A 21,335-nucleotide genomic window follows, 5' to 3' on the forward strand; every position below is an offset into this window, starting at 1 on the left:
CCTTGGAAACTCCACTCTTACATCATGGGGATCATGGGGTGGTGTCTGGAAAACACATTGTGAGGAAAGTGTTTACATACAGAGTGGTCGATATCTTGTCCCTCACCCAAAAAGATAGTTCAAAACAAACACACATGGAAACCAGTGGACTTTCCCATCCACGCTGTATAAATAGTAGACCCACATTCCCTCAATACAGTCTCTTTGGTGTTCACTCTATATAGCTGAATAGACACACTTCCAAAATGGCTCCAGATATCAAGATGTATTTCTGCATTCAGCTTGTTCTTGCACTAACAGGTAAATATCTCGCTGTGCACTTTTTCCATTAGAGAGGAGAAAATTGTTTTTATTTAACCTTTATTTAACTAGGCAAGTCAGTTGAGAACAAATTCGTATTTACAATGACAGCCTACCGGGGAACAGTGGGTTAACTGCCTTGTTCAGGGGCAGAATGACAGATTTTTACCTTGTCAGCTCGGGGATTCGATCCAGCAACCTTTCGGCTCTAACCACTAGGTGTCACGTTCCTGACCTATTTTTATGTTATTTTGATTATGTTTAGTTGGTCAGGGCGTGAGTTGGGGTGGGCATTGTATGTTGTGTGTGTTTGGTTAGTCTATGGGTGTTGTATGTGTATGGGATAGTGTTTGTTAGGTTGTCTAGTTATGTCTATGGCTGCCTGGATTGGGTCTCAATCAGAGACAGCTGTCATTCATTTGTCTCTGATTGGGAGCCAGATTTAAGGTAGCCATAGGCAGTAGGCTTTTGTGGGTGTTTGTTTCCTGTGTCAGTGGTTGGACCACACAGGACTGTTTTGAGGTATGTCACGTTTGTTGTTTTGTAGTTTGTAGTGTTTTCCTGTTATTTTACATTAAACATGTACAATTATCAATCCGCATCTTGGTCCGATCCATGCTCCTCCTCGTCTGAGGAGGAGAACGACATTGACAGCCATTACACTAGGCTACATTACCTGCTGACGAGGGGGGAGACTTAGGCTCGGGGGCCTCATTTATAAACATTTACATACATACAAAATATACCCCAAAATGTGCGTGCACCAGTTTTCACACAAGTTAGAATTTATAAAAACTGAACTTGACTTGAAAATGTGCTCATCTTCCAGCAAAAATTCGACTGTGTATGCACTTTCTAGTGGTTGAAGTTTTGCATTGCAAGCAGGCAAGTAGATTAGTATGTTGTGCATGTGGGGGATATACTGGACATGTTTGTTCATAACAATAAACAGGTTAATAAGATGCAATCATTTGCTGTTAGTGAGAAGAGAGAAAATCTTATTTTCCATGATCATTGCATAATAAATTCCTGACCTTTTCTGTGATGGTTTCATACTCACCAGGTTGCTAGCACATAGTCCTAGAACAAGTACTGTATACTATTTGTCCCATATCTCCTTTAATTGCACCCACTTCATAGTAGTAAATAGACAAGTTATTTGACTCTAAATCATCCGATCCAGAGCTCAGATCCAGAGCACAGTTTATTAACGGTGGCACAGACGGTTGTAGGTTATTTCTGTAATTTCTCTGAATACTGTCATTTCACATTTCTCTAGTAGACAATATTGCGTTTATACACATAATACATATTTTCAGAACCATTACAGAATAAATTCTTAAACTTTTTTTGGCCATGATGGGTTCATATTCCCGAAGTAGCCACAGACTACAAACAATTACCATGCACATCTCTCATTTAACTGGGCTTATTAGATACGCTATTAATTCAAGTATTTTGCTCTATGCACAGAAAGGAAGCTGGTTTATAACATACAGTAGAATTTAACAGGTGAACAGACATATGACATTTTGCATTGAAGTGTGTAAGTTATGGCCATCACTGTGAGTAGACAATGTTCTAGAATTTACACAGTGCAGCAGCGTAGGTTGGAGAAAATGTAAATGCAAAACATTAGGTCCTATTGAATTCAAACGGTCTGTTTACAGGTCCACAGCTATTTGCCTTTGTTGTCTTACATAAACTTTTTGTCTGTCAGATAGCCACGGCCTACAGCAAATGTCACTGCAAAGGTTTAACATTCTGTCATCACCTTCAAAGACATTTGATCAAGTTCGCTATTTCCTTTAGAAAAATGCCTTGGCCTAGTTCCAAAGTATACAGGAAAAAGGGCGTTATTGTCACAATAAAAGGTGAACGATGGGCATTTTCAGGCGGGGGTTTAATGTTTGTTGATACGCACACAGTTTCAGGACGGGCCTGATTAGTAAATAGGAAACATACATATGCATGCCATGCACCAAGTTTAGTGTGCAATTTACACAATGGCTATAAATGAGGCCCCAGGATTGCAACAACTATCTCGCCAATCACTTTTTCAAATGATGTGATTAATAAGAGTTGGCTGTTAAGAAGCACTTAGCTAGCAAACGTAGATAGACGGCTAACCAACAAGAAAGAGTGTCAAAACAGAGCCTCCACACAACGTGGTTTACAAGCTGCAAAGGCAAGTCTGCATGCTGGACATCAGGGGCAGCCAGAGCAGCTTGACCCCACATGGAACTCTGAGTTGGTAGATCATTGGAATATCCAAGTGCATGCACATCTCATTGGCTGAGCTGCAAAATCAGCTGTTTTTGACCAGTAAGCCCACACCATTCTGTTTTTTCCTTACAGGCCAAACAAGGGCACAGACTCAGAGAATATCAATCAATTTTATTTTATATAGCCCTTCGTACATCAGCTGATATCTCGAAGTGCTGTACAGAAACCCAGCCTAAAACCCCAAACAGCTAGTAATGCAGGTGAAGAAGCACGGTGGCTAGGAAAAACTCCCTAGAAAGGCCAAAACCTAGGAAGAAACCTAGAGAGGAACCAGGCTATGAGGGGTGGCCAGTCCTCTTCTGGCTGTGCCGGGTGGAGATTATAACAGAACTATGCCAAGATGTTCAAAAATGTTCATAAGTGACAAGCATGGTCAAATAATAATCATGAATAATTTTCAGTTGGCTTTTCATAGCTGATCATTAAGAGTTGAAAAACAACAGGTCTGGGACAGGTGGCGGTTCCATAACCGCAGGCAGAACAGCTGAAACTGGAATAGCAGCAAGGCCAGGCGGACTGGGGACAGCAAGGAGTCACCACGGGCGGCAGTCCCGACGCATGGTCCTAGGGCCCAGGTCCTCCGAGAGAAAGAAAGAGAGAAGGAGAAAATTAGAGAGAGCCAAGATTTTCAAAATGTTCATAAATGACAAGCATGGTCAAATAATAATCAGGAATAAATCTCAGTTGGCTTTTCATAGCCGATCATTAAGAGTTGAAAACAGCAGGTCTGGGACAGGTAGGGGTTCCATAACCGCAGGCAGAAGAGTTGAAACTGGAATAGCAGCAAGGCCAGGCGGACTGGGGGCAGCAAGGAGTCACCACGGCCGGTAGTCCCGACGTATGGTCCTAGGGCTCAGGTCCTCCGAGAGAAAGAGAGAAGGAGAAAATTAGAGAGAGCCAAGATTTTCAAAGTGTTCATAAATGACAAGCATGGTCAAATAATAATCAGGAATAAATCTCAGTTGGCTTTTCATAGCCGATCATTAAGAGTTGAAAACAGCAGGTCTGGGACAGGTAGGGGTTTCGTAACCGCAGGCAGAACAGTTGAAACTGGAATAGCAGCAAGGCCGGGCGGACTGGGGACAGCAAGGTGTCAGCATGCCCGGTAGTCCTGACGTATGGTCCTAGGGCTCAGGTTCTCAGAGAGAAAGAGAGAACGAGAGAATTAGAGAGAGCATACTTAAATTCACACAGGACACTGGATAAGACAGGAGAAGTACTCCAGGTATAACCAACTGACCCTAGCCCCCCGACACATAAACTACTGCAGCATAAATACTGGAGGCTGAGACAGGAGCGGTCAGGAGACACTGTGGCCCCATCCGAAGAAACCCCCGGACAGGGCCAAACAGGAAGGATATATATCCATCTTTTAAACATCTTTAAGCACTGCAATTTCTTATCCTGATGTTGACAGTAAAGAATTCTTTACAAAGGTTAACTTGCTAAATCCTGAACCCGCTGTAATCAATATTTGCCGTGGTTGCGAACACGGCTTTGGGGCTGACAATCAAAATGACGTTTAGATGGGTTACCATGCAAAACTAAATTTGTAACTGATGTTTTTTTGGTCAGGCACAGGAATAGGATCTGCCCTGCCAGGTAAGAGCCACAGTGGAGGGAAGAACGACCCAGTGCTGCAGTATGTCGTGAACAACTCACTGAGAGAACATCCTGTCATGACCAAACTCAGACTGGTAAGGCTGGACTGGGCTAGAGCCAGGATTAGGGTTGTGGTTGTTTTTGAGGCTAGTGTTAGGGTTGAACCGGGATGAGGACATGAAACTAGGGCTAGGGTTGGACTGGTAAGACTGGACTGGGTTAGAGCCAGGGTTAGGGTTGAGGTTGAGGCTAGTGTTAGGGTTGAACCGGAATGAGGACATGAAACTAGGGCTAGAGTTGGACTGGTAAGACTGGACTGGGTTAGAGCCAGGGTTAGGTTTGAGGTTGAGGCTAGTGTTAGGGTTGAACCGGGATGAGGACATGAAACTAGGGCTAGGGTTGGACTGGTAAGACTAGGGAGAACCAGGGTGTTTATGAGATGAAAAGCAGGAATGTACTGTACATACAAACCAGATGTGTACAGAGAGACAATGGTTTTCTACAGTATCATGACAGTTCAATAGGCTGCTATAACCACTAGAGATCAGCACAGTACTATACAAACACTGTGCTGAGAAGCTGCAGTCAGCAATACGGTGTAATTACATTGTTCGATTAGATTATGTCATAAAAAAAGTCATGTTTTTGTCTTTTTTGTCGATGTTTGAAATCAAATTTTGTGTTAAACACTCTGTAACAAAGCGTTCTTAGTGTCCAACAAGCTTTCTCAACCCCTAACCTTGTTCTGAACACCTCCACAACAAAGGTCATGTATGGCAAGACGGTACACTGTCCTTCTCTCAGCACAAATCAAAGCTGCAGGCTAAAGTTAAATCTAGACTTTGTTTCCTCTATCGTAATCGCTCCTCTTTCACCCCAGCTGCCAAACTAACCCTGTTTCAGATGACCATCCTACCCAGGCTAGATTATGGAGATATAATTGATAGATCGGCAAGTAAGGGTGCTCTCGCTAGAGGTTCTTTACCATCCGGCCATCAGATGTGCCACCAATGCTCCTTATAGGACACATCACTGCACTCTATACTCCTCTGTAAACTGGTCATCTCTGTATACCTGTCGCAAGACCCACTGGTTGATGCTTATTTATAAAACCCTCTTAGGCCTCACTTCCCCCCTATCTGAGATATCTACTGCAGCCCTAATCTTCCACATACAACACCCATTCTGCCAGTCACAGTCTGTTAAAGGTCCCCAAAGCACTCAAATGTCTGGGTCGCTCGTCTTTCAGTTCACTGCAGCTAGCGACTGGAACGAGCTGCAACAAATACTCAAACTAGACAGCTTTATGTCAATCTCTTCATTCAAAGACTCAGTCATGGACACTCTTACTGACAGTTGTGGCTGCTTTGTGTGATGTATTGTTGTCTTTACCTTCTTGCCCTTTGTGTGGCTGTCTGTGACCAATAATGTTTGTACCATGTTTTGTGCTGCTACTATGTTGTGTTGCTACCATGTTGTTGTCATGATGTGTTGCTACCATGCTGTGTTGTCATGTGTTGCTGCCTTCCTATGTTGTTGTCTTAGGTCTCTCTTCATGCAGTGTTGTGTTGTCTCTCTTGTCGTGATGTGTGTTTTGTCCTATATTTTAAAAAAATAAAAAAACATGAATCCCAGCCCCCGTCCCCGCAGAAGGCCTTTTGATAGGCCATCATTGAATTTGTTATTAACTGGTTTACCTAGTTAAATAAAGGTTAAATAAAATAAAAATTCTCCTTCCTTCATGTTGCAGAAAACCCTTGAGGACCCATGGAGCATCATGCTGGTTGCTAGTGAACAAGCACAACTGATGGCAAATCTGGCCAAACTGATTAACGCCAGCAAAACCATTGAAATTGGTATGTAATGATAAAACAAGCTTCATCCTGAAAACATTTAATGTTACTCTATTATTTGGAACATCTGTCATTGTGCCAATCTTTTCAACATTCACTAATTCTGAATGAACTGCCCTCATTCTAATATCAGAAGAGACTAATGTCAATATTTTCCTCTCTCCAGGGATGTACACGGGGTACAACACCCTGAACATGGCGTTGGTTGTACCAGAGAGTGGTCAAGTGGTAGCATGTGAAATAGACGACGAATACGTGAACATTGCTAAACCTTTCTTTAAAGAGGTCAGATCAACATTCCTCTAGTCATTCAGCTAGTTTACTTGCTCCAATATTCCTCTAGACAGGAATTAGATCTGTTTGTCCAGTATTCAACCCCAAAACAACATCTAAACCCATTCAACCCGTTGGAATTCAGAAACATTGATTGTCTCTCCAAAAGCTACAATACAGCATATTCAGTATCTAACATCTGTCAGTCAGACTTCACAAAGTGCTGTGGGTGGAGTAGTGAGGCCGTCTGCTCAGAAGAAAGTGTCTACGAAAAGGTGCAAAGCCAAGCAGCAGAGAATCCCTACAATGAACGTAATGCCCCCCTCCAAACAGTAGAAATACTACTGTACACAACACAGGTGACAGAAAATTGTGACAGACAGAAAATGGTTGGTATTGTCTGTTAAAAAATTCAAAAGGCACTCGCACATCTGAACAATCTTATTTACAGCTGCATGGCAACAGTTGAACAAGATGAAGGAAAAAGGAAACCGCACACTGCTCTTGATAGTATCACTGATATTTAATAAGGTTACGTATCGGCCTCACGGCCTTCGTCAGAGCTTTTGTGATTTTTATTTTATTTACACCTAGCCCCACCCACATCCGTTCCACACATCAAAGGGGGTTGGAGGCAAAGGAAAAACAAATAAGTGCCACAAAATATAGCAATATGCATTGCATAAATATTACAAAAGGGTATAAATAAGATGTATTATACACGTCTGTAAAACCACAATGAGGACATAGCAAGTTTTCATTAGTCATTGGGTACATCGTACGGAAAACATCAGAGTAGGCACATAGGCACACATATTCAAATTCACAACATAACATACATAGTCATTTCATCATTAAGTCCTTTAGGAAATAATGTCTGGAGGGTGAAAACCCCAAAACATTCTCTTTTGCTCAGAGTATTATTGATATCACCTCCCCTGTCTGATATCTTAACTTTCTCTCTGCCTCAAATCTAAAGGTAGAAATGTCATGCTTCAGGTCATTAAAATGTACTGCGACTGGATAATCCCTGTCGTTTCTCCTGATTGAACTTTTATGTTCACTAATTCTCTGTTTGAGAGAGCGGGAGGATTTACCGACATAGCTGAGCCCACATGGACATTTAATAATGTAAATAACATGGGTGGTGGAACACGTAATAATGTCATTTATTTGGAACCGGTTTCCTGTGTGTGGGTGGCAGAAATATTCACACTTTCACACAATATTCACACACATTTTCTTTTGTGGCTGGCAGTTGGCATGAACCAATTTATCGCGTAAATTCCTCTCCTATACACAATAAGTGAGTGATTTTTCAATTCAGCCGGCAAAGCTGGGTCTGATGATGAAATATACCAGTGTTTCTTGACCACACCTCCCACTTTTCGTGAGTTCAAAGTATATGTGGTTGTGAACATTACGGAGTGTTCTTTAGCTTAAGTGGGTCTTTTTTGTAACAGTTCATCTCGTGTTTTTCCCAATGCCAAATTAGAGCTTCTTTAAAAAAATGGTTGGTATTATCTGCTTCAAACAATCTAAACTCAAAATCAAGTCAACATTTTATTTCAAGCACATTGAAACATTTAAATGGACTTAACAGTACAGATGCCTAGACTAACTACCCTTGTCATCCTTTCTCTTTTCTAGGCCGGAGTCGAGGATAAAATTAATGTCCGTCTTCAAATGTGTATAAAAACACTGGGTAGGTGACTGATTTTAAAGAACCCAAACACGATTCCGTTGTGAAACGGGTGAATCCTTTTCAACGTGATCTTTTGTTTGTCCTAGATGAGTTGATAGCTGCTGGGGAAGCTGGCACCTATGACTTTGTGTTCATCGATGCGGATAAACGGAACTATGACAGATATTACGAGAAGTCTCTTGAGCTTGTGAGACAAGGGGGCATCATTGCCATCGATAATGTGAGTAGCCTATGCCCAAACTTTTATTCCTACAGGCGAGTCGTGATTTTGAATATGATTTGAATAATGCCAACATGCAATAGATTTGATCTTTAAGCTGACTAAGGTAAAGATACATGAAAAGATAGGCCTACATAAAAAACACAGAGAAAGATGGCAACCTATCACCTCTGTCCTCAGTCTGAGTCTCTCTCCTCACCTGTCTCCCACTTCATCTCACTCCTCTAATCTGTCTATCTGATTACCCTTCCTCGACCTGTCTATCACCTGTCTATCTAATTACCCTTCCTTGACCTGTCTATCACCTGTGTATCTAATTACCCTTCCTTGACCTGTCTATCACCTGTCTATCTGATTACCCTTCCTTGACCTGTCCATCACCTGTCTATCTGATTACCCTTCCTTGACCTGTCTATCATCTGTCTATCTGATTACCCTTCCTTGACCTGTCTATCACCTGTCTATCTAATTACCCTTCCTTGACCTGTCTATCACCTGTCTATCTAATTACCCTTCCTTGACCTGCCTATCACCTGTCTATCTGATTACACTTCCTTGACCTGTCTATCACCTGTCTATCACCTGTCTATCTAATTACCCTTCCTTGACCTGTCTATCACCTGTCTATCTAATTACCCTTCCTTGACCTGTCTATCACCTGTCTATCTAATTACCCTTCCTTGACCTGTTTATCACCTGTCTATCGCCTGTCTATCTAATTACCCTTCCTTGACCTGTCTATCACCTGTCTATCTGATTACCCTTCCTTGACCTGTCTATCACCTGTCTATCTGATTACCCTTCCTTGACCTGTCTATCACCTGTCTATCTAATTACCCTTCCTTGACCTGTCTATCACCTGTCTATCTAATTACCCTTCCTTGACCTGTCTATCACCTGTCTATCACCTGTGTATCTGATTACCCTTCCTTGACCTGTCTATCACCTGTGTATCTGATTACCCTTCCTTGACCTGTCTATCACCTGTCTATCTGATTACCCTTCCTTGACCTGTCTATCACCTGTCTATCTGATTACCCTTCCTTGACCTGTCTATCACCTGTCTATCTGATTACCCTTCCTTGACCTGTCTATCACCTGTCTATCTAATTACCCTTCCTTGACCTATTTATCACCTGTCTATCTAATTACCCTTCCTTGACCTGTCTATCACCTGTCTATCTGATTACCCTTCCTTGACCTGTCTATCACCTGTCTATCTAATTACCCTTCCTTGACCTATTTATCACCTGTCTATCTAATTACCCTTCCTTGACCTGTCTATCACCTGTCTATCTAATTACCCTTCCTTGACCTATTTATCACCTGTCTATCACCTGTCTATCTGATTACCCTTCCTTGACCTGTCTATCACCTGTCTATCTAATTACCCTTCCTTGACCTATTTATCACCTGTCTATCTGATTACCCTTCCTTGACCTGTCTATCACCTGTCTATCTGATTACCCTTCCTTGACCTGTCTATCTAATTACCCTTCCTTGACCTGTCTATCACCTGTGTATCACCTGTCTATCTAATTACCCTTCCTTGACCTGTCTATCACCTGTCTATCTATTTACACTTCCTTGACCTGTCTTTCTGACCTTCTGACCACAGGACACCTCACCTGTATCTCTGATCCCCCCACCTTCTCCCCCCAGGTACTCTGGAGTGGTAAAGTGGTGGACCCTGCTCCTGATGACCTGACCTCCCAGACTCTGGACAAGCTCAACAAGAAACTCCACACGGACCAGAGGATCGATCTGAGCATGCTCACTGTGGGCGACGGACTCACCCTGGCCATCAAACGCTAACGATAACCCATGCTAACTCATACTAACCTGTGATGACAAATGCTTAACCCATGCTTATTCCAAACCCACTGTGATTTATTTGGGATTTATTTGAGATGTGGTAAACATGAAGGGCTGGAATAAATAGATGCTATTTTCAACAAGTACTGTACGTGTACGAGTGAGATTCACTTTTTACTTGAAATTCGAAAGCATGTCAGCCTCTTTCTCAGTAAGAGCTAAATAACTACCTTTCACTCCCAGAGATTTTTTTTTCTTTTCTTCAGGGTGTGACTAAAATAATTGTTTATTAGATTTCATTTGAATACAGGCTTAACTGAATGACAACAGAATACCATGTGGTAGTTTTGGGGTAGGCCTCGTCTCAGAGGAATGCTCCACAGAACCAGATGCTGATAACAGATTGCTCTATGCTGGACAGCTGGCATCGAAACCCTCCAGCTGGGAGAAGAGGGATGCGATGACGGCTCTCCAGGTTACATGCTGGTGGAGAGGTGGGAGGTCTTTGGAAGACTTTTGCTCCCAAATATCAAGTGAGACACAAGGGGTGAGTTGACATACTCCCCTGGATTTATGCCCATTGGTTGACAGAAAGGGAAGTGATTATGGCACGAGTGAGACTGTAGGTTCTGATTTATTTTTATGTGTGTGTACATGCGTTCGTGCAAGTTGAAAAAACATGTTGACTCAACCTACTTGTAGAGAAACGTCAATGCCATCCTTTGTCATGTTGACAAAACGGTTTATGACTCTGTCATACAGTATTCACTTTTAGTTTTGGTTGTCCATGGCCACCTGGCTACAATGCTTGCTCACTAGCCTAACTGTGATAGTTAACATTTGTCTTCTACATCTAGCTACATATTAAACTTCCGTCCTCTGGCCTGGGGCACAACAATGTATGCATTTTTGGATAGATCAGAATCGCTATTATAATCATTGGCTAGTACTGGAATTGAGTAAAACCACAAGTCCAACTCCCTATCTCCATCCATGGCTAATTTAGGAAAGGGTCAATTGTAGCTAGCTAGCTACAACAACACAACAGAAAAGCAACTATTCAAGGGGTTTCAGAAAATGATGTATTGCTCTCAATGTGATATGATTGGAGTGAAACCAAATGCAAACTGGCTTCCCTTAACATTTTTTTGGGTGCTCCAGGACCATTCACAGTTGAGCTCACACATCACACCTCACAATGCCACAGATGTCTCAAGTTTTTGGGGAGCGTGCAATTGGCATGCTGACTGCAGGAATGTCCACCAGAGCTGTTGCCAGATAATTGAATGTTCATTTATCTAACATAAGCCACCTCCAACATCGTTTAGAGAATTTGGACGTACGTCCAATCGGCCTCACAACCGCAGACCACGTGTAACCACGCCAGCCCAGGACCTCCACATCCGGTTTCTTCACCTGCGGGTTCGTCTGAGACCAGCCACCCGGACAGCTGATGAAACTATGGGTTTGCACAACCAAAGCATTTTTGCACAAACTGTCAAAAACAGTCTCAGGGAAGCTCATCTGCGTGCTCGTCGTCCGCACCAGGGTCTTGACCTGACTGCAGTTTGGCAACGTAACCGACTTCAGTGGGCCGAATGCTCACCTTTGATGGCCACTGGCACGCTGGAGAAGTGTGCTCTTCACGGATATATCCCGGTTTCAACCGTACCGGGCAGACAGCAGACAGCATGTATGGCATTGTGTGGGCGAGTGGTTTGCTCATGTCAACGGTGTGAACAGAGTGTTTCAGCATGATAATTCACAGCCCCATGTCGCAAGGATCTGTACACAATTCCTGGAAGCTAAAAATGGCCCAGTTCTTCCATGGCATGCATCACACAACTGTGGAAAGCAATGGAATCAACATGTGCCAGCATCCCTGTGGAACGCTTTCAACTTGAGTGCAACACAATATTAGGAAGTTGTGTACAGTCAGTGTATCTACTGAGTAACTTTCACCTGATCTAAAAGCACTTTCTCAACACTTTTTTTTGCATAGGGGGTGGGGTGAGGGCAGTTAGGGGTTACATATTACAATACCCCGAAATTATAAAAATGTTGAATGTGAAATGTGTTAAAATATGTGAATCACTGTGTATCATTTTCTAACAAACATCTATCAAGTGACACGGAGTTAATGTAGTGCTTGTTTTAGTGGTGATACACTATTTTACAATAAAAAATATGTTTGCTGAGACATTGTTTAGTCACATTTTCTATTTACTAATCTCTCTCTATAGAGGTTTTCACGTCTGATTAAAAAGAGTAAATATCATATTCTGATATCCTATTCACATTATTCACTGAAATACACCATTGATTTCTATGAGCAACCTACCGTATACTGTGAGGTGTAAATGAAAGCTGTATCACTGGAACACATCCAGGCCAACCCTTTTCAGCCAGCCTGTCTCCGCTAAGCCAAGCAGACCCATGCATTTTCCTCATGTAGACATTTGTAAAAAGGTGCAAGATTAAAGAGCAATTCCACCCGTTTTCAACCTAATTTTCACTGGTTTGGTGCTGGAGATGATGAATATGAGGTTGAAAAGTGTTTGAAATGCCCTTTAGAAGTGCTGCTTGACTGAGAAATGGGAGCAGTTATGTCTAGGCTTAGGGTCATTCTTACATGACTATTTTACACTTGCATTACAGTCTCTTATATACAGTAATATACAGTTATATTACAAGGCAAGCACATTCAGCCAAACCAGAATCTGCGGCCCCTTTCTATAATATATAAAAAATAATCCAAACAAGGAAAGATATAGCCCCTTGGATAATACAATAGTTTGACCACCTGACAATGTATTAAAGACATATGACTTGTAATTTTGAGGTGTCATTGTAGACTGCTGGCGTTTCAAAGTGAAATGATTTCCTATGCGTCAATGCTGTCTGAGACAAAACGATGAGGGAGAGAAAGAGATGGAGAGAGAGAGAACACAGGTGAGGATGCACGCGTTGGCAGACAGTTAAGCCTACAGCTGATTCTATACATTTTCAGCACTATGGACAGTTCCATTCTGCAGCGCGAGCAGACAGAGGGAGTATAAAAGGTAGGAGCCTCGGTGCTTAGCCTGCACACCAACACGGCTGAGTTTACTGAGGCAATATGAGCCTCAGAATGGACAATCTTTCGGGTTCTCCGCATAGGGCAGCTCAAGCTGAGTATTGCTGCTATCAACCTAAACTGACCGGATCCCCCTCTGCGTCCAGGACCGTTGGCTTTGAGTCGACTACTGCATACACGAACAGAGGATATGTGACGACGCTGAAGAGCGAATTCGGATCCATTCCGAGATCATCGGAGAGCCTTTTCGATTTGTCAGACCCATTTACCGGGGTGTTGACGAAAATGAATGAGAAAGAACTGCTCCATGGGCTGAACGACCGTTTCGCCGGATTCATAGAGAAGGTGCGTCATTTGGAGCATCGAAATGAATTGTTTGAGAGGGAAATCGAGGAAATCAAACTAAAGGCACAGTCCCCTGCGTCTCTGGCCCAGGAGCACGAGCCGGAGCTTATGTACCTGAGGAACCTAGTTCATGACATCACCCTTCAGAAGCGTCAGATCGAGATAGAGCATCAGAACCTGGAGGAAGATTTCCTCACCTTGAGAGACAAGTACGAGCAGGAGGCACGTGACCGCTCAGATGCAGAGAACGGCATCCTTGTGCTGAAAAAGGACGCCAACGATGCATACCTCGCCAAACTTCAGTTGGACGAGAAAGCGCAGTCTCTGGTGGACGAGATTCACGTCCTGAAGAAGAACCATGAGGACGAGGTATCAGAAATGGTGGCCCAGATCCAAGAGGCTCAAGTAACGGTCAAGGCGCACGACTTTGGCAAACCTGACATCACTGCAGCTCTCCGGGACATCCGTGTGCAGTTAGAAGGTCACGCCACCTCCGACTTTCAGCAGGCCGAGGAGGGCTTCCGTATCCAGTTCGCAAAGTTAACCAAAGCGGCAGAGAGCAACAGAGAGGCGCTGAAGGCGACCCAGCAGGAGATCCAGGAGAATAGAAGGCGCCTGCAGGGGAAAACAATTGAACTGGACTGTGGGAAAGGAATGAGAGAGGCCCTGGAAAAACAACTACAAGAGCTGGAGGAGCGTCACTATGCGGAAATGATTCATTACCAGGTAGACTTTGGTTTATTTTGTACCTCTAACAATTGTAAGTAAACATACACATTTTTATGATTCATATTTGTATTCAGGCTATGCTGTAGGTGTAGGCCACAAATATAGGCCCCATGTGAACTGTATCATTCCTGGAACATCATTTCCTCATATAGGCCTATAGGAGTAGAACACTATTCCCCCCCCTAAATTTCTCCTTGTTGTCATACCAACCAAAGTGGCTGATTGACCCTATTATTGACTTGTGTATGCTTTTCTGCCCAGGACACTATCAGGCAGCTGGAGAATGAGCTGACCAATGCTAAACTAGACATGTCTGGCTACCTGAGAGAGTACCAGGACCTGCTGAATGTCAAAATGGCTTTGGATGTGGAGATTCTCTCTTATAGGTAAGAGACATCAACTCTCTCCCATATATAAAATCATTGACTGAGGAAAATACCATATAGTTAATAGTGTGTTCCTGGATCTATTTCTGAGGATAACCAGGGTGTGCACATTTTATTCTAGCCCAGCGCTAACACATCTGATTCAACTTAGTGCTGTGTTAGAGCAAAACTGTGCAAAAGTGTCATAGCGATGGTGAGAGATTACTACAAAACACAGTCAATGGTGAACAAATGAAACAGTAGACATTTTATTGAAATAGTTTGATTTCATATTTAACATCAAATGAACATAGACCACATCACAACACAGAATGACACTTTAATCATGATATGGATATTCAGACATATCCACACACACTGTTCTCACGAGCTGACATGGATGTGTGCAGCGGTGATCAGTCTGGCATTTACGAGGCTAACACATTGGGACATATCCATATTATAGTCATGGCGGTAATAACACGTCTCTCTGCCTCCCTATAGGAAACTCCTGGAGGGTGAGGAGTCCCGTCTGTACACCATCTCTGACACCCACATCTCCATGCCCTGCATCTACCGCCAGTCCCCCGTCTACACCCTGCCTTGCCTGGCCCGGCAGGGAGGGCCCACACGCAGGTCTGAGCCCCAGTACAAGTTTGTTGAGGAGATCATCACTGAGACCACCAGAGACATGGAGATGTCCGAGATCGAGGAGACAGGCTCCGAGGAGACGGTCGGGGGAGAGGGAGACGAGTTGAGACAGAAGCAGGGAGAAGAGAGTGACAAAGCTGAGAGGAGGAGTGGGGAAGAGGTGGATGAGCAGAAAGAGAAAGATAGAGGTAAAGTGGATGTTGAAGTGGACGCCCCGGAGGAAGAGGGTGAACAGGAGGAAGAGTCTAAGAGACAGCAGATGGTAACATCAGCAGAGGTCGAGGTAAATGGAGATGGAGTTAGCCCTAGCGAGGGAGAAAATGGAGAGGAGGGAGAGGATGAAAGAGAGGAGGAAAAGGGGGGTGAGCCAGATGCAATCAAAAAGACAGAGGACATTGACAGAGGTGAAAATACACAAAGTGAAGTCATCTCAGTTGAGGCCACCAGTGAGGGAGAGAAGGAAAAATTGGAGACAACAGAGAAGCAAGACAGCGAGATAAAGGGGACATTAGAAAAAGATGACACCCCAAAACATGGTGAATCCCAACCAGAGATTCCCATCTCAACAGAACCCAAAACTTCAGAGTCAGAGGATAGCAAAACAGGAAGTTCAATAAAGGGTGAACCACAGGTCCCCACAGAGGACATCTCCAAAGAACCCAAAAAGGTGTCAGAGGAGAGAAAAAAAGAAAGCCCTTTAAAAGAGAAAAAAGAGGTAGATCTGAAAGAGGAGAGTGCCCCAACAGAGCAACATCAAGACAGCCCAAAAGAAAGTCCCATCAAAGAGAGAAAACATTTATATCTGACAGAGCAGAGTGCCCCAACACTGGAGCAGAAACCTGATGAGAAGGAGCATAGAGAGTCAGGCCAACCTCAAGAGGCAGAGAGTGCTGTGACAACACAAGAAGAGGATCTCCCTGATTCCACAGAGAAGGACATGGAATCCCCTGATATCACTGCAGAGCTGAAGAGCAGTCCAACCAAGGAGACAGTGGAGCAGGTGAAGTCACCAGATGATTCTAGTGTAGAAATTACACAAGATGAGAAAACAGTAGGAGGTAAAATGCCAGACAGAATTATCAGCACAACAAGTGAGTGTAAGGAAGAGCCTGTGCAAAAGACTCTTAAAAAGGAGGTGGGTCCGACAAAGCCAGAAGTGAGCAGCAAGGATGATATTGTAAAAAGTGTTGTGCAGAATGAACATAATGGCAGTGAAAAGGTCACAAAAGATGTCTCAATGGGTGAGGAAAAAGGGAAAGAATCTAAGACATCCCCTAAACCGGACCCCACTGTGACCCCTAAAGAAGAAACATCCCCTAAACCAGACCCCACTGTGACCCCTAAAGAAGAGACATCCCCTAAACCGGACCCCATTGTGACCCCTAAAGAAGAAACATCCCCTAAACCAGACCCCACTGTGACCCCTAAAGAAGAAACATCCCCTAAACCAGACCCCACTGTGACCCCTAAAGAAGAAACAACCCCTAAACCGGACTCCACTGTGACTCCTAAAGAAGAGACATCCCCTAAACCAGACCCCACTGTGACCCCTAAAGAAGAAACATCCCCTAAACCGGACCCCACTGTGACTCCTAAAGAAGAGACATCCCCTAAACCAGACCCCACTGTGACCCCTAAAGAAGAAACATCCCCTAAACCGTACCCCACTGTGACCCCTAAAGAGGAAACATCCCCTAAACCGTACCCCACTGTGACCCCTAAAGAAGAAACATCCCCTAAACCGGACCCCACTGTGACCCCTAAAGTAGAAACATCCCCTAAACCAGACCCCACTGTGACCCCTAAAGAGGAAACATACCCTAAACCAGACCCCACTGTGACCCCTAAAGAAGAAACATCCCCGCATCCAGTGCCAACTGTCACTCCTAAAGAGGATACATCCCCAATACCGGACCAATCTGTCACCCCTAAAGAAGAAACATCCCCTAAACCGGACCCCACTGTGACCCCTAAAGAGGAGACATCCCCTAAACCAGACCCCACTGTTGCCCCTAAAGAGGAGACATCCCCTAAACAGGGACCAGCAGTCACCCCTAAAGAAGAAACAACCACAAAACCAGACCAAACTGTCACCGCTAAAGAGGAGACATCCCCACAACAGGAGCCAACCGTAACCCCTAAAGAGACATCCCCTAAACCGGACCCCACTGTCACCCCTAAAGAAGAGACATCCCCTAAACCGTACCCCACTGTGACCCCTAAAGTAGAGACATCCCCTAAACCAGACCCCACTGTGACCCCTAAAGAAGAAACATCCCCTAAACCGTACCCCACTGTGACCCCTAAAGAAGAAACATCCCCTAAACCGTACCCCACTGTCACCCCTAAAGAGGAGACATCCCCACAACAGGTGCCAACCGTCACCCCTAAAGAAGAGACATCTCCTAAACCGGATCCCACTGTCACCCCTAAAAAAGAAACAGCCCTAAAACCGGACCAAACTGTCACCCCTAAAGAGGAGACATCCCCAATACCGGACCAAACTGTCACCCCTAAAGAGGAGACATCCCCAATACCGGACCAAACTGTCACCCCTAAAGAAGAGACATCCCCTAAACCGGACCCCACCGTGACCCCTAAAGAAGAGACATCCCCTAAACAGGGACCAGCAGTCACCCCTAAAGAAGAAACTTCCCCAAAACCAGAACTAGCAGTCACCACTAAAGTAGAAACTTCCCCAAAACCAGAAATAGCAGTCACCACTAAAGTAGAAACTTCCCCAAAACCAGAACCAGCAATCACCCCTAAAGATGAAACATCTCCTAAACCAGAACCAGCATTCACCAGTAAAGAGGAGACATCCCCACAACAGGAGCCAACCATAACCCCTAAAGAGGAGACATCCCCAATACCAGACCCCACTGTGACCCCTAAAGAAGAAACAACCCCTAAACCGGACCCCACTGTGACCCCTAAAGAAGAAACAACCCCTAAACCAGACCCCACTGTGACCCCTAAAGAAGAAACAACCCCTAAACCGGACCCCACTGTGACCCCTAAAGAAGAAACATCCCCTAAACCGTACCCCACTGTGACCCCTAAAGAAGAAACAACCCCTAAACCAGACCCCACTGTGACCCCTAAAGAAGAAACAACCCCGCATCCAGAGCCAACTGTCACTCCTAAAGAGGAGACATCCCCAATACCGGACCAATCTGTCGCCCCTAAAGAAGAAACATCCCCTAAACCGGACCCCACTGTGACCCCTAAAGAGGAAATATCTCCACAACAGGAGCCAACCGTAACCCCTAAAGAAGAGACATCCCCTAAACCGTACCCCACTGTCACCCCTAAAGAAGAAACATCCCCTAAATCGTTCCCCACTGTCACCCCTAAAGAGGAGACATCCCCTAAACCAGAACTAGCAGTCACCACTAAAGAAGAAACTTCCCCAAAACCAGAACCAGCAGTTACCCCTAAATTTGAAACTTCCCCAAAACCAAACTCAACCATCACCCCTAAAGAGGAAATATCCCCTAAACCAGACTCAACCCTCACCCCAGAATCAACGACCACCCCTAAACCATACTCAACCCTCACCCCAGAATCAACGACCACCCCTAAACCAGACTCAACCCTCACCCCAGAATCAACGACCACCCCTAAACCAGACTCAACCCTCACCCCAGAATCAACGACCATCCCTAAACCATACTCAACCCTCACCCCAGAATCAATGACCACCCCTACGGAAGAGAGTGAAACGACGGGCAGTGGTGACAAAGCTAAGACAATCACACCACCAGAGAAACAGATGCCTGCAGTTGCAGAGAGCAATTACTCCTAAAATGAAGATTCCAGAAAGCAACACAACTCAGGAGAAACAAGAGGAAAGTATGGACAAAGAGCCTGAGAAGGTTACATATCCCAAAGATGGAACCCCAAAGACAGAGAGCGTGAAAACCAAGGCCTCTAAGTTAAAATCTGAACAAGTTGAGATATCTATTACAAATACATTACCAGTGAAAGAACAGGATGTATCAGCCGTGGGTTTGAAAGATCAGACAGTTGAAGAGAAGATAACAGAACAAGATACATTTTAAATAGACGAGAACTGCTTTACCGGACAAGCTGCTAAGCCAATCGCAGAGAAGCAAGCTAAACCTAAAACTTGGGACTTAACCTCTTTTTAGAATGACTCGATTTAGAGGTCAGTAGAGGTTTTCTGTAAAACTGCATGGTTAGTGCAAGGCTTTAAAAAAATATGAGAACTGCTCCCCCCAAAAATATTAATTGACGCTTAATATGTAAAGTATCATGGTTCGTGACTGTCAATTATGACCAGGGCCGCAACTTTCACTGGGGACGGGGACGGGGGGACATGTCCCACTCCCACATTCTGAAATTGTATTTATGTCCCCCCCAGTTTTATCATTGGAAGGTGATACAAAACAAGGCAACGATGTGCTTTAGGACCATACGGACGCCTCCGAGTGGTCGGGTAGGTTGTTTGGAGTGTTTATCCGACTTTATATATATATATTTTTACAATAATAATAATGTCCCCCCCCACTTCTGAAGCCAAAGTTGCGCCCCTGATTATGAGGCACAATTAATGAACTCCTGCAAGAGAGACGTACTGTAATATTGAATGTAACAAACCAAAAGCTGTATTTTGCTGTATATATTTACTTCTGACCAATGGATGATAATGTGCATAGGGATGATAATGAGAATGGTTGATAATGTGATTTGATCATGCCTGAATGCGCTGAGCAATAAATGCTATTTGAAGAGCACTTCTGTTTCCAGCTATTCTTACATACTTTGCTGTATTTCACCTGATAAGACGGCTTCACATATAGAATTTCTCAGAATTTCTCCCCTATGTAGAAGCTAGGTGAATTCCAACAGCACTAGGCTGAATTTAAAATATATCTCCCCTTCGCCCGCATCCTATTTCCCCATAACATGGCAGAGACTTGCGGTTAAGCCTTGTATAACAAACAAAAATATAAACGTAACATACTGAGTCTTTTTATTTTCTTTTTTTATTTCACCTTTATTTAACCAGGTAGGCAAGTTGAGAACACCTTCTCATTTACAATTGCGACCTGGCCAAGATAAAGCAAAGCAGTTCGACACATACAATAACACAAAGTTACACATGGAGTAAAACAAACATACAGTCAATAATACAGTAGAAAAATAAGTATATATACAATGTGAGGAAATGAGGTGAGATAAGGGAGGTAAAGGCAAAAAAGGCCATGGTGGCGAAGTAAATACAATATAGCTGTAAGGGCTGTCGTTCTCCTCATCCTCGGACGAGGAGAGGAGAGAAGGATCATCAGACCAAAATGCAGCATTCAGGAAATAAGCCATCTTTTATTTAAAACGACGATGGCAACACGAAAAACAAAACACTTTCAAAATTACAAAACAAGAAAACGATGTAGACGAAAAAAAACCTGAACATGAACTTACTTAACTAAAACGTAAAACTCACGGACAGGAACAGACAACATCGAAACGAAACGAACAACCGAACAGTCCCGTATGGTGCAAGACATAACACAGATACGGAAGACAATCACCCACAAACAAACAGTGAGAACACCCTACCTAAATATGACTCTTAATTAGAGGAGAACGCAAAACACCTGCCTCTAATTAAGAGCCATACCAGGCAACCAAAACCAACATAGAAACAGATAACATAGACTGCCCACCCAAAACACATGCCCTGACCATAAACACATACAAAAACAACATAAAACAGGTCAGGACCGTTACAGAACCCCCCCCTCAAGGTGCGAACGCCGGGCGCACCAGCACAAAGTCCAGGGGAGGGTCTGGGTGGGCAGTTGACCACGGTGGTGGCTCAGGCTCTGGACGCTGTCCCCACACCACCATAGTCACTCCCCGCTTCTGTCTTCCCCTTCCAATGACCACCCTAAAACTAACATCCCCTAAATAAACGGCCAGCACCGGGAGAAGGGCCAGCACCGGGACAAGGGCCAGCACCGGGACAAGGGCCAGCACCGGGACAAGGGGCAGCACCGGGACAAGGGGCAGCACCGGGACAAGGGGCAGCACCGGGACAAGGGGCAGCACCGGGACAAGGGGCAGCACCGGGACAAGGGGCAGCACC

The 21,335-nt window shown here is 44.2% G+C and overlaps 2 protein-coding genes and 2 long non-coding RNA genes across 4 annotated transcripts; 3 read left to right on the forward strand and 1 right to left on the reverse strand.

The window, feature by feature from the left end:
* Positions 1 to 190: 190 nt before the first annotated feature.
* On the forward strand, positions 191 to 12,254 carry LOC129836497 (catechol O-methyltransferase domain-containing protein 1-like). The gene is made up of 7 exons (XM_055902776.1): positions 191 to 300; positions 4,162 to 4,283; positions 5,939 to 6,044; positions 6,208 to 6,326; positions 7,965 to 8,019; positions 8,106 to 8,239; positions 9,902 to 12,254. Exons 1-7 carry the CDS (start codon positions 246 to 248, stop codon positions 10,052 to 10,054), a joined length of 744 nt encoding a protein of 247 aa, XP_055758751.1. The 5' UTR covers positions 191 to 245; the 3' UTR covers positions 10,055 to 12,254.
* Positions 316 to 1,338, forward strand: LOC129836499 (uncharacterized). Its single transcript, XR_008756668.1, has 2 exons — positions 316 to 519; positions 967 to 1,338. It is a non-coding gene; the product is annotated as an uncharacterized LOC129836499 (long non-coding RNA).
* LOC129836498 (uncharacterized) lies at positions 7,892 to 9,369 on the reverse strand. The gene is made up of 2 exons (XR_008756667.1): positions 8,800 to 9,369; positions 7,892 to 8,761 (listed from the first exon to the last, which is right to left on the reverse strand). It is a non-coding gene; the product is annotated as an uncharacterized LOC129836498 (long non-coding RNA).
* A 634-nt stretch (positions 12,255 to 12,888) lies between the features above and the next one.
* LOC129836495 (neurofilament heavy polypeptide-like) lies at positions 12,889 to 19,980 on the forward strand. The gene is made up of 3 exons (XM_055902775.1): positions 12,889 to 14,201; positions 14,466 to 14,590; positions 15,074 to 19,980. Exons 1-3 carry the CDS (start codon positions 13,173 to 13,175, stop codon positions 19,026 to 19,028), a joined length of 5,109 nt encoding a protein of 1,702 aa, XP_055758750.1. The 5' UTR covers positions 12,889 to 13,172; the 3' UTR covers positions 19,029 to 19,980.
* The last annotated feature ends 1,355 nt before the right edge of the window (positions 19,981 to 21,335 follow it).

Source organism: Salvelinus fontinalis, chromosome 37 (assembly GCF_029448725.1).
Source record: "Salvelinus fontinalis isolate EN_2023a chromosome 37, ASM2944872v1, whole genome shotgun sequence".
Lineage (NCBI taxonomy): Eukaryota > Metazoa > Chordata > Actinopteri > Salmoniformes > Salmonidae > Salvelinus > Salvelinus fontinalis.